This window comes from Saccoglossus kowalevskii, chromosome 2 (assembly GCF_978046115.1).
Source record: "Saccoglossus kowalevskii chromosome 2, keSacKowa6.1, whole genome shotgun sequence".
Lineage (NCBI taxonomy): Eukaryota > Metazoa > Hemichordata > Enteropneusta > Harrimaniidae > Saccoglossus > Saccoglossus kowalevskii.
Window position 1 is genome coordinate 24909166 of NC_140642.1, and position 13267 is coordinate 24922432.

The window sequence follows — 13267 nt, forward strand, 5'->3', positions numbered from 1 at the left end:
TCTGAAAACTTAGATAAAGGCGAATACGGTAGTTCATATGTCATAACAATGTTTGTCTAAGAAAATACCTGATGGCCAGTAAACCCAGGATTCCTATTGTTCTTTCTTAATAATACTTTTTAATACTTTCAGTTATGCAAATGACCTATGAATTGCAATAGCCGTTCATATTGCAATTATCTTTACTACAAATAAATCAAATAACACAATATCAGGAAAAATAAAGAAGTTTTATCTACAGCACTATACAACACATGTAAATTACATTATTCTTACAAAATTCAAACATGTACTGCGCTGCACGACTGTTGTGCTTTGTCTTGATCAAACATTAGTCGTTTCCGCCCTAACCTTTTTACACCAGTGTGTATTCATGTGGCTCAGTATCACATGGCTTCAAATATTCTGTACTGGTACTACTGTGGAATACTTTATTTTCGCTGAAAAGGCTTTTTGGGCGTTCTTTGTGGAATTTATTTTCACTGATTTTTGGATGAGTTGAATGTGAAATATAGGAAAAAAAGTATATTCGCTGGATTTTATTTTCACGGAATCATCCCTTCAGCGAAAATAAATTCCAAGCGAAAATAAAGTATTCTACAGTATACCCACAACAAAAGCGATGCAATGAGATGTACAACTGCAATACAGAGAAAGATCAGCAGATAGATTTGGTTACCATGGCAAATTCTCTTCCAATCAACACTGCAGTACTTATTACTGCAATACACAAGTCTTCGCTGAACACTCTCAGGCAAAAGATATAGCTATAGTCCACTATAGGGGGCGCCATTTTCAATTATGATTTTTCCTAGACTAATAATATATTAATCACGGTATATGAATTTCTTTATTTTTATATAAATACTTTGTTAGAATCATAATTAAAAGTTTGTCAATGAATTTTAAATCATGATAGAAATTTAATTAAAATAAAATAAGACAAAAAGAAAAATAATTGTTTTACATGATTTCACCTCTGATACTTGCCAATATAAAACTTCCTCATTCAGTGGCAGGAAGTGCCTATACATGGTTAGTTTTATTACAATTTATATTCCTATGAGTCCACATGATTAGAATTTTTAAAAATTCACATGAATATCATGGTGTAAATTCACATAATTTCCCCAATAACAGAACTCAGTACAAGCTTTCACAACTGTTACACGCTGTCCTAGCCAAGCACATGTAACTTGTTGATATTTAAACTTACCAAATTGAATCTCAATTTAACTCTATTGTAATTCAATATTGCATCTTAACAGGTTAGGGCACAATTTACTGACAAAAACACTTTCGAATTGTACATTTTCAAACTAAGTGTATCTGCAAAAAGAGCAAGCCTTGTATTGTGACACAGATTGATGCTAGAATACAATTGGATATGTTCTTAAATTTGGACCTAATTGGATACATTGGCTGAATTGTGCAAAAAAAAAAAGTGGCTGCCAGTCGGCCATCTTGGCTAGAATTTTGTGAAGCAATACATTACAGTTGTGAAACCTTTACAAATGATTATTATATACAGCAGAAATAAAAAAAAAATCCAGTATACTAGGGTGCCTTTTACAGTACCCAAAATATCTGCATTACCCTGATTCAATCTACAAACCAAGCTGACACTGCTTTGTGATGAAAAATAGATAGTTTTTTTTATCTTGATATAGATCGTATTTCATTTTCCTGGCTACTTTCATGTTCTTCCAAAATTCTTCGAAAGTCATGGATAAAGTTATATTGCTGTAAATAAAAAGAATAAAATAATTTTGCAAAAAATTCTCTGATTATGTATTTTGAATGTGTGCTGCACTACAACTGTAGTGTTTTGAATGTGTGCAGCATTGCAACTGTGGTGCTTTGAATGTGTGCTGCACTACAACTGTGGTGCTTTGAATGTGTGCAGCATTACAACTGTGGTGTTTTGAATGTGTGCAACATTACAACTGTGGTGCTTTGAATGTGTGCAGCATTACAACTGTGGTGTTTTGAATGTGTGCTGCACTACAACTGTGGTGCTTTGAATGTGTGCAGCATTACAACTGTGGTGTTTTGAATGTGTGCAACATTACAACTGTGGTGTTTTGAATGTGTGCAGCACTACAACTGTGGTGCTTTGAATGTGTGCAGCGCTACAACTGTGGTGCTTTGAATGTGTGTAGCATTACAACTGTGGTGCTTTGAATGTGTGTAGCATTACAACTGTGGTGCTTTGAATGTGTGTAGCATTACAACTGTGGTGCTTTGAATGTGTGTAGCATTACAACTGTGGTGCTTTGAATGTGTGCAGCATTACAACTGTGGTGTTTTGAATGTGTGCAACATTACAACTGTGGTGCTTTGAATGTGTGCAACATTACAACTGTGGTGTTTTGAATGTGTGCTGCACTACAACTGTGGTGCTTTGAATGTGTGCAGCATTACAACTGTGGTGTTTTGAATGTGTGCAACATTACAACTGTGGTGTTTTGAATGTGTGCAGCGCTACAACTGTGGTGCTTTGAATGTGTGCAGCGCTACAACTGTGGTGCTTTGAATGTGTGTAGCATTACAACTGTGGTGCTTTGAATGTGTGCAGCATTACAACTGTGGTGTTTTGAATGTGTGCAGCATTGCAACTATGGTGTTTTGAATGTGTGCTGCACTACAACTGTGGTGCTTTGAATGTGTGCAGCACTACAACTGTGGTGCTTTGAATGTGTGCAGCATTACAACTGTGGTGCTTTGAATGTGTGCAGCATTACAACTGTGGTGTTTTGAATGTGTGCAGCATTGCAACTGTGGTGTTTTGAATGTGTGCTGCACTACAACTGTGGTGCTTTGAATGTGTGCAGCGCTACAACTGTGGTGCTTTGAATGTGTGTAGCATTACAACTGTGGTGCTTTGAATGTGTGTAGCATTACAACTGTGGTGCTTTGAATGTGTGCAGCATTACAACTGTGGTGTTTTGAATGTGTGCAGCATTGCAACTGTGGTGTTTTGAATGTGTGCTGCACTACAACTGTGGTGCTTTGAATGTGTGCAGCACTACAACTGTGGTGCTTTGAATGTGTGCAGCGCTACAACTGTGGTGCTTTGAATGTGTGTAGCATTACAACTGTGGTGCTTTGAATGTGTGCAGCATTACAACTGTGGTGTTTTGAATGTGTGCAGCATTGCAACTATGGTGTTTTGAATGTGTGCTGCACTACAACTGTGGTGCTTTGAATGTGTGCAGCACTACAACTGTGGTGCTTTGAATGTGTGCAGCATTACAACTGTGGTGCTTTGAATGTGTGCAGCATTACAACTGTGGTGTTTTGAATGTGTGCAGCATTGCAACTGTGGTGTTTTGAATGTGTGCTGCACTACAACTGTGGTGCTTTGAATGTGTGCAGCACTACAACTGTGGTGCTTTGAATGTGTGCAGCATTACAACTGTGGTGCTTTGAATGTGTGCAGCGCTACAACTGTGGGGCTTTGAATGTGTGCAGCATTACAACTGTGGTGCTTTGAATGTGTGCAGCGCTACAACTGTGGTGCTTTGAATGTGTGTAGCATTACAACTGTGGTGCTTTGAATGTGTGCAGCATTACAACTGTGGTGTTTTGAATGTGTGCAGCATTGCAACTGTGGTGTTTTGAATGTGTGCTGCACTACAACTGTGGTGCTTTGAATGTGTGCAGCACTACAACTGTGGTGCTTTGAATGTGTGCAGCATTACAACTGTGGTGCTTTGAATGTGTGCAGCATTACAACTGTGGTGTTTTGAATGTGTGCAGCATTGCAACTGTGGTGTTTTGAATGTGTGCTGCACTACAACTGTGGTGCTTTGAATGTGTGCAGCACTACAACTGTGGTGCTTTGAATGTGTGCAGCATTACAACTGTGGTGCTTTGAATGTGTGCAGCGCTACAACTGTGGGGCTTTGAATGTGTGCAGCATTACAACTGTGGTGCTTTAAATGTGTGCAGCGCTACAACTGTAGGGCTTTGAATGTGTGCATTATTACAACTGTGGTGCTTTGAATGTGTGCTGCATTACAACTGTGGTGCTTTGAATGTGTGCTGCATTACAACTGTGGTGTTTTGAATGTGTGCTGCACTACAACTGTGGTGCTTTGAATGTGTGCAGCACTACAACTGTGGTGCTTTGAATGTGTGCAGCATTACAACTGTGGTGTTTTGAATGTGTGATGCACTATACCTGTGGTGTTTTGAATGTGTGCTACACTACAACTGTGATGTTTTGAATGTGTGCAGCATTACAACTGTGGTGTTTTGAATGTGTGTTGCACTACAACTGTGGTGTTTTGAATGTGTGATGCACAACAACTGCAGTGTTTTGAATGTGTGCAGCATTACAACTGTGGTGTTTGAATGTGTGCTGCACTACAATGTGGTGTTTTGAATGTGTGCTGCACTACAACTGTGGTGTTTTGAATGTGTGCTGCACTACAACTGTGGTGTTTTGAATGTGTGCTGCACTACAATGTGGCGTTTTGAATGTGTGATGCACTACAATGTGGTGTGTTGAAAGTGTGCTGCACTACAATGTGATGTTTTGAATGTGTGATGCACTACAATGTGGTGTTTTGAATGTGTGATGCACTACAATGTGATGTTTTGAACACCATAGTAAAGTTTAGACACCCTTAACAAAATGACCAGCATAATCTACAGGTTAAAAATGTTGAAGAACAAATGCAGACAATTTTCAATTGTGCAAATAACAAAATGTTTCAAAAATTGTGACGTTAATTTAGTTTAGGATGTTGACAGGCGATGGTTGCCATTTTGTTTTTCATAACATAAAGCCTCACCTTAACTGTTTGAATGGCGCCTGATCCCCTAAGTTGCCGTATTTTCTCAATGGCTTCTTCAGGCTCTAAACTCTGGTCCATCAGTAGCATAAGACATACTGCAACCAAGCAAGACCTGTAACGAAGTGAACGTTTTAACGGTCAGCAATGTATTACATATGTACTGTAATTTCACCCTTGGAAATTATTTTTTACCAATTACCTGGAATATGTGGGAGGAGATTTCATTTTTAAATGTAATTTTTCTGTTGACTTACTCAATGTTAAACTCCCATTATTCTATTACACTTTACTAAAACAGTGGAGTGAAGTTCGGCCTAATAAAAACATCTCGCATGAATATGAAATCATATGGAATAACAAAAATATCCTCATTCAAAATAAAAGTATCTTTTACAGAGCGTTTTTTAATGCAGGAATAATTTATATTGCAGATATATTTGACACAAATGGTAAAATTAAAAATTGGGCTAATTTCCAGGCACTAGGGCTCAATTATGTTCAGCTACTTCAGTGGTATGGCATTATCTCTGCACTGCCATTAGACTGGAGGAATAGTCGTGCAATTTGTGTACGTCCAGAGCCTCCTATTAGTCTAGTCACCGGTGAACAAATAATTATACTTGAAAATACCACCCAAAAGCAATTACGTAAGCTGTTCACCTCCCATGTTTTTACAACACCCAAAAGTCAACTCTTTCTTAATACTTTGTGTAATCTGGATAACAAGGATTGGGAATTTCATTATTCCATGCCTTTTTTGGTAACTCTATGCAGCAAACTACGGGAGTTTCAGTGGAAATTAAACCACAATATCCTGTACACAAATGAAATGTTATTCCATATGAATTCACCATTAGTATCGTCAGATTTATGCTCATTTTGTCATGGTACCACCGAGAACCTAGTGCATCTTTTTGTCGAATGCGAGTCTATTAAAGTCCTCTGGACATCAATTTTTAATCTATGGGGAACAAAACTAGGATGCCCAAGAACATTGTCAGCAAAACAGATTATATTAGGAGACAAGGACTTCTCCCCTCTACTAAACCATATAATTATAATTGTTAAAAGAAATATCTATACGTGTAAATTAAAAAAGGAACTACCATGCCTTAATCTCATAAAATCTGACATACGTTACACGCAGAAGATAGAGTTAGAAATTTCAAATAGAAGACATACAATGTCCATTTTCCTGGACAAGTGGGGAGACTTCAATTGTTAATGGGTATTCAGTGTCTATTTTGTATGGGTTATACTAGCTGTGACATTTGTTGTATGTTGACATTGTGCTGTAAAGAATTTCTATTGTATGGAATAAAAGATAGTTAAACCTAAAAAAAAAAACTCTGGTCCATCAGTAGCATAAGACATACTGCAACCAAGCAAGACCTGTAACGAAGTGAACGTTTTAACGGTCAGCAATGTATTACATATGTACTGTAGTCTATTTCGTAGCACCTCTGAAACTTTAATTGCTATTACTACCCGCCATGTGTGAATTAGCAAAACAAAAACATAATCCTTTACAGTACTAGTATTCGAGAGTTTCACATGTGCCATTCAAACACCATTTTACACATGTGTTTTCTATCCTTTGATATGTGTGCCTTAGGTGAAATATTCTGCAAAATATAGTCGGCCATTTTTTATATTGTTTGGCAAGTTAAAGTGTTTGCTATAGTTGATATTCAGGATGTCAATGTTTTTTAAAGGCAAGTTTTATTCTGAATGAGGACCGGTATATATTTGCCAATATTTAATTAATAAATTACTTTGCTTTATTGTTCCATTGATTTAGAAACTTTTCTCACTTTACATGCTTTGTGGTACCTCAAATTGAGGCAGCTGTATACAAGCTAGCACTATCTCTCGTGTTGGGGCATTGTTCGAGTAATACAGTATATGCAACTTGATCACATATTGTTCAGTTGTGTAATGAAGTATTTCAGTTTTAGTGTTCTACCAACCAGCAACTGTGGCAGTACTTCTGGGTAAACCCAAAGTTAAATATTTCAAACCTCGCGTTAGAACCAAATTATTCATTCAGTGTTGAGTTGCCCCCTCCCCATAACATTTACATATAACAGTCAGACTAGGATGGTTAACCTTGTTAACCAATCACTGAACTAAATTTAAAACAAGGTCCTTGTCCTTACACATTTGCATGAAAATCATGGATAAGTGGTTACACCATTCCTGGTAATTTTCATGACGTTTGTGGTGCATAAAAAACATAGCATAGTTACGCAGCATCACTAGTTTTGTCCTATTATTGCATTCCTTGGAATAGAAAATTATTTCTGAAATATACCGATATGCTGAGGGTCAACACAGGCCATTTTACCTCCTGATATACAACATTACAATGAATAGAAAAAAAAACTGGTAAAATAAACAAGCCTGCAAATAAAAATATCAATGAATGCCCTGGAATCTTTTCTCATATTTATGCAGTTTCAAATTACTTATTTCAGGAGGGTTTCAACATTTAGACATTTTTTCTGGGTTTTTGAACTGTCAAATGATATGACAAGTGACTGGTATTCAACCTTAAATATGAGTTACATCAGTTACAAAATCCTAACTTTACGCTGTAGTTTAAAGACGATCAGAATAAGTTACACTAGCGTCATGCAGCAATATTACAAAAGACAAACACACCTTCCCAGACCACCAAAGCAGTGCACCATTGCCTTTCGTCCAGACATCAGACATACCCGGATCTCTTCCAACATTTTCATACAGTTAGGAACTGACGGAACACTGCCATCGGGAAAGGAGTAATGATGAACTACAATATCAGCTTTTTGGTATTCCTGAAGCAGTCTGGGAACTCTGTATTTGCTCAATTCCCCTCTTGTACAAAGGATAAAAATCTCTGTAATCCCTTCACTTTTTAATGTCTCTGCAACAAGCAAAAAACACAAACAAATAGTGTATTAACCTTTTCACCACCAAACTTTCTCGCTAAAATTTATCTGCACTTTTTTCTTGAATTCTTAAATATTCCTAGAAATGAACCCTAATTTTGGAGCCAACTGACAAAATTTCAGTGAATTTTCAGTATTTACTTAAAATTTTTTGCTTTATTGTCCCAATCTTCGGAAAGAAAGTGCAGACTATAAACGGGACTATTTTTTTAAATTTGTGATGAAAAAAGTTTAATTTTCCATGGTATTTAACAATATATCATAGATGTATAGCGGAATTAAAAGCAAATAAACCCAAAATCAAATTAGTTATATGCCTAGGGGTACGGAACAATTAAAATATTACTTATTTTAACCATAGAAATACCTCTGTAATTTATGTAAGTGTACCAATACACTCTATCATTTCATGTGTTTATCTGAAAGATCACCTGGACAATGTTTTGGATAATGCACGGTTACTAAAAAAGACGGTTAGGAAACGCTATTGTTAAAAGGTGTGAATCTGCCTAATCCCTCAAGGATGCGTGCCGCGCTGTGTACGCCCTGCCCTCTATTGCTTGAGATTTCAAGGCCCACCATTTTGTTTCATTTTTGTGTCGATCACTTGATGTCCTGCGAATTTGAAGTTTTAAGCTCGTTTTCGATAGAATATCCACGTTTAGTGCACAAGCTCTACGAAGAACTACACGTACATTTCGGATGAGTACTCTTCGTGACTGCGATAATATTCAGAATCGAGAGTCGTCATTTATCGTTTTCACTGTTGTCATGAAAGTAAGCTTGGGCCCCTGAATAAGAAGTGATGAAAATTCTAACCCCTAAGTTGTTATTTTAAAATACATTATATTATAAAAAATACTACCAAATAAATTTTTAGTATACTACTGTGCGTACTTATGACGGTTGTATGCGATTTTGGGGCTTATTAGAATAAATTTTATCGTTTTGCTTTCGCGTCACTGTATCAGCCATTTTGTGTAAAGTCTTAACACTTTTTTGTAGACGCCGTAGAAATCATTGAAAATGTATTCAACATTTTCCGCCAGTTTTATAAAATGCCTGTTTAATTGTTGTCTGTCCTTGTTTCAGTTTTTTGGCAAATTTTTCATGTTACAATCAATTTTTCGAACCCTTTTTAACCGTTCTTAATTTCATTGGAACTGCCTGTTGTTGCATATTTGGTCTGCTTACATGCATTTTGTAGAGCATGGGCGGGTCATTTCAGTTATCTTATCGCATATTTTGTTTATTTCCAACAAAATGTATGTTGTATCATGGCTCCTCATTAAAACTTTCGCATGGCTGAAATATAAACACTTGTATGGTTTCTTTGACGTCTTTTTTTCTGATCATGTTTTGTTGTTTTTTTATTTTAGTTTTCTGCAGATCTTGTTCTTTAGAAATGAAAATGCCATACAAGACAGGCAAATTTGTATTGAGTTTAAACTGAGCGACAGGTTTTGTCAGGATTCACTGGAACAACTTACACTTTAGTATTACTAAAAGTATCGACACAAACACAATAAATGGCGTGCAGTTGCTGATTGCAATGAACTCTGGGAAAAAATGACGTCATATTTGCGTGATATCCTGTCTACATTTTATGTTAATGATTTATCACAGATTAGTACGTCTTTTGTTTCAAATGTTTACCCGCGACACGCATCCAATGAAAAGAACACGGTTCATTTCCTAACCGTATTTTTTAGTAACCGTGGATAATGGGTCATATTTTGGGAGGTCATTGGAACCAAAACATTGTCCAGGGTGAAATTTGGCACTTTTTCTCAACATCATTTGTACAATCAACTGTTATTACATCTAATACAATCGATCTATTCGGTACCATAAAAACTACTGTAAAATGACTCATTTTCACTGGGTTTAAATTTTGCTGATTTACCTTTTCATGCATATTCATGGTTTTATCATTTAGGTAATGTGTTCTATGCTAAATTATTCACTGGGTTTTAATTTAGCTCATTTTCCAGTAGGCAAAATAAGCAAAATTAAAACCCAGTGTATAATTAACCCCTTTACAGTGTACATTTGTGCTGTGTCAATCGAGAGATGTTCGCTGTGCCGTCATCTTGCAATTCACCCGTATCTTGAACAATTTCGCGGACTTCATTAGCGGCCAACTTAAATTCCTCGTCCAAAATAGTTTCGGCTGAACTTGCCGTTTCCTTGATGTGGGCAAGAAATGGTCCGCGAGTTACTGGTGGAGGTAAACCAATGTACGATGTCAATTTTGCCAAACTTTGGCGTCCTTTTCTAATCGCGTGACCACCGATGGCAATCTTCCTGTTTATATCAAAGTGACCACCGACCTTCTTTGTTGATGCAAATTGTCTTGACTTTTGAACATGGCACGTTTCATTACTGCAAGCAATAACAAAATGCGATCCCAAACCATGCTGTAGTATTTTTACTATACGGAGGGAGCCGTTTGTACATTTTTTGCACGCAGCTGTTTCCACAATTTGTTCGTTTATAATGTCCAAGTCAACAATTCTAATTGTGCCGGTCATGGTGTCAAGTTCAGCGTCGTCATCCTCATCTGTTTCGCACATTGCGACTTTCAATGCCGATATACTGACACTTTCTTCAGGTTGCAAAGATTGTGGGTTTTCCATTGTATCGTCTTCAATCTTCGAAACGTCGCTACTTTCTCGATCGGCCGATTGATTAAATTGTTGCATACTTTCTCGGCGAAATCTCTTTACATATTGTCGACGTTCTTCTCCAAACTTCTTTGGATTCATATTCTTTCGTCCCCGTTTCATGGTCGATTGGAAGACTTTAGTGTTGAAGAGCGAAATTAAATTCGTAGACGATGATCGTAAATAGAATGCGTGTATCATTGAAGCGTAACTTGTACTGAATGCGAGAGAATGTTTATATTTGCTATGCGTGGTGACTATTATGCAAATTAGCTATCTGTTATGTCTTTGTTTGATTAATTAAAACATGGGATTCAAAACAAAGCCATGTGCTTTTGTTTTTAATTAATACAAATGGGTTTTTACACCCTATAAAAACACCCAATTCATTTTTTTTTTCCTACTGAGTGTTTGCTGCTTATAGGTCAGCATTGAAAAATACAAAAAAGTTGAATTTTGGGTTTCAAAGCAAAAAAAACCTATACAGCATCCTTGAAAAAAAAAAAACGTGATGTAAAATGTGACATCTTTTGATGTACATTTCCTCAGTCAATGCAGAGAATATTTAGAAATCATAGCTCTGACAGCTTGAATGATTTTGGCGGCATGTTTAAAAGTTGAAAGTTCATCGCTAGTTTGATCAACAAAGCTTTCAGTTGTGTAACTTGTGTATTTTGTTATTGCGTCCAAACTTGCATTATATATATTTTTTTGGGGAAAACAAAAGTATCAAGAATGTTGAATATCCATCGTGGGTGTAATTTAGATGTCACAGCATTATTTTGTTGGCAGGTTAGCATACGTTCTATAAAAAGCTCCATTGCCACGACTGTCCTTGTATGTGTAAAATTCTCACTAAACCTGACTATACCAATCTGTATCATATTAATTCACACTTTTGAAAAACAATCATTTTACAACCACCTTAGTTTTTATTTTTACTACCACTTTAGTTATTTGTTTTGGTGGCACCAAAAAATCGCCCAGGTGCTGAAACATTGCCAAGGGTGTTCTAATAGTTGTGTTCACGTTACACGAAGTACGGGCTAAGATTTAAGCAGATTTAGGCTTATCTGGCATATTTGCATTTTGGCTAGACCCAATTGCGTTCACGCACAGGGAGGGCCAGTCGTTAGCACAGGCTAAGGGGCGCCATCAGTCGGTGACCTTTGGTAAGCCGCTATTTACGAACAAAAAATGGATGACATGTGCGAGGTTCTATTTTTGCTGCTGACATGTTTCGTTCTAATTTTGAAGCGACGTGCACAGGAACGCGAGAGAAGACGAACCCAACTTATTTGGATGCACAGAAACAGTATACAACGGTGTAACAGAATACAGAGTTTTATTAATGCATGTCGTAGACAGCGAACCAAATTTATTTTGTCTACGATTGGAGCTGCTGTACGCTCTACTACAGCATGGATGTACTAGTACATCCATGACTACAGCGACCCGATCAGTGTGGAAGCATGTACACTGAGCTTGGTTGCCATTTTGGGAATGAGAAAATTGGATATATTTGATCATGTGCATAATGTTCACACCCAAAGGTCGCTGCAGAGGGCGCTTAGCCCTGGGCGTTCGCACACACTTCGTTAGCCCGTGGTAAGGGTCTAGACCGCGTCTTAAATTCGGATCAGATTTAACCCGTACTTAGCATTCCTTAGCCCGTACTAAACGTTCACGCTTGTTTGCTTAGCACGGGCTAAGAAATTTGACCTCTTGAATGCAACTAATACCACACTTACCAATATCTGATGACAGGCTCCTCCATGTGTCCTTAAACCTGCAACCTGCAAAGCAATATACAAGACATCAAAAACTTGTGTGGAATATCATTATATTGAATTTCATGTGCATGTCTATCAAATGCATTTTAACAAATGGGCATTACAGAATGAATAATTAGGAAAGTATCGATTGCCAACAGAAGTAGGGAGTGTATTATCGTATTAAAAAATGAAAAACACATGAAATTACACACTGAATATGCAGAAGCAAAACTCCTTCATGCATTTGTATTTCTATAAATGTATGTTTGTTGTGTTATTTCTAATCATCTTGCAATGATGTCAGAGCACTTACATACCCTTATCCTAAGAAGTCTCAATATAATCTATTTCATGAACCTAGTGTAATGGCTCTAATAGAAGCACATGTAAACGCAATGAATTGCATTAAAGTACGACTTATATTGCCTGGAAACACACCTGTAAATGTACATACGGGGTAAGTATTATATTACCTGGTAAGCCACTTATGCCAAGAAATTCTGGACATCCTGCAAGCGAGTAATCAATCCTGCAAATAGAAAAAATATATTTTCATATAAAGAATGACGCCACGATGGTTCTAGCTTGTTAAGTTTTTAAATAAAATGTTTAAATGCTGTCAGATAATGATTTTTATGTGGCGATTACGTTATATTAGTTATCGATTTTATGATCCGGTAGATTTTTCAGTATTTTTTCAGCTAATAAAATATGTCTAAGATACAAACTACGGCTGAATTCGAATAAATTATAAATATGAATCTTACCAATCGATCTTGAATGGCGACAAATCAGTATCCCCTTCTTCGTCTGATGAATCGAAGTTGTTCATCGCCCCGCTGTCCTTGTCCTAAATAATACAGTAAAATATATCGATTCACGTTACATATAGAAATTTGACGTGTGATACAGAAATGCCGAGGAAACACTTGTAAACATGTGTGAATAAGTACCAAAAACACCATCTTGGAATTCCGTGTTTTAAATTTACAGGGATCGCAGAACTCTGCGCTCTGATTGGCAGAGAACCAATCCTTGTTCCTCGTGCAAATGCGCGAATACCATTCTTACAATTGATATAATTATAT

At 36.9% G+C, this 13267-nt stretch overlaps 1 protein-coding gene across 1 annotated transcript; it reads right to left on the minus strand.

Annotated features, from left to right (window-relative positions):
* Positions 1-1583: 1583 nt before the first annotated feature.
* On the minus strand, positions 1584-13194 carry LOC102805600 (cyclin-dependent kinase inhibitor 3-like). Its single transcript, XM_085493455.1, has 7 exons — positions 13133-13194; positions 12947-13029; positions 12653-12708; positions 12156-12200; positions 7470-7713; positions 4803-4917; positions 1584-1743 (listed from the first exon to the last, which is right to left on the minus strand). Exons 1-7 carry the CDS (start codon positions 13142-13144, stop codon positions 1657-1659), a joined length of 642 nt encoding a protein of 213 aa, XP_085349581.1. The 5' UTR covers positions 13145-13194; the 3' UTR covers positions 1584-1656.
* Positions 13195-13267: the final 73 nt, after the last annotated feature.

What these genes read in the sequence shown, in the direction of transcription:
- LOC102805600 (XM_085493455.1), bottom strand. An exon ending in TGGCATAAGTGGCTTACCAG is followed by an intron (nt 12,201 to 12,652) that starts GTAATATAATAC and finishes ATTGCTTTGCAG; the next exon opens with GTTGCAGGTTTAAGGACACA. An exon ending in GCGCCATTCAAACAGTTAAG is followed by an intron (nt 1,744 to 4,802) that starts GTGAGGCTTTAT and finishes TTTTATTTACAG; the next exon opens with CAATATAACTTTATCCATGA.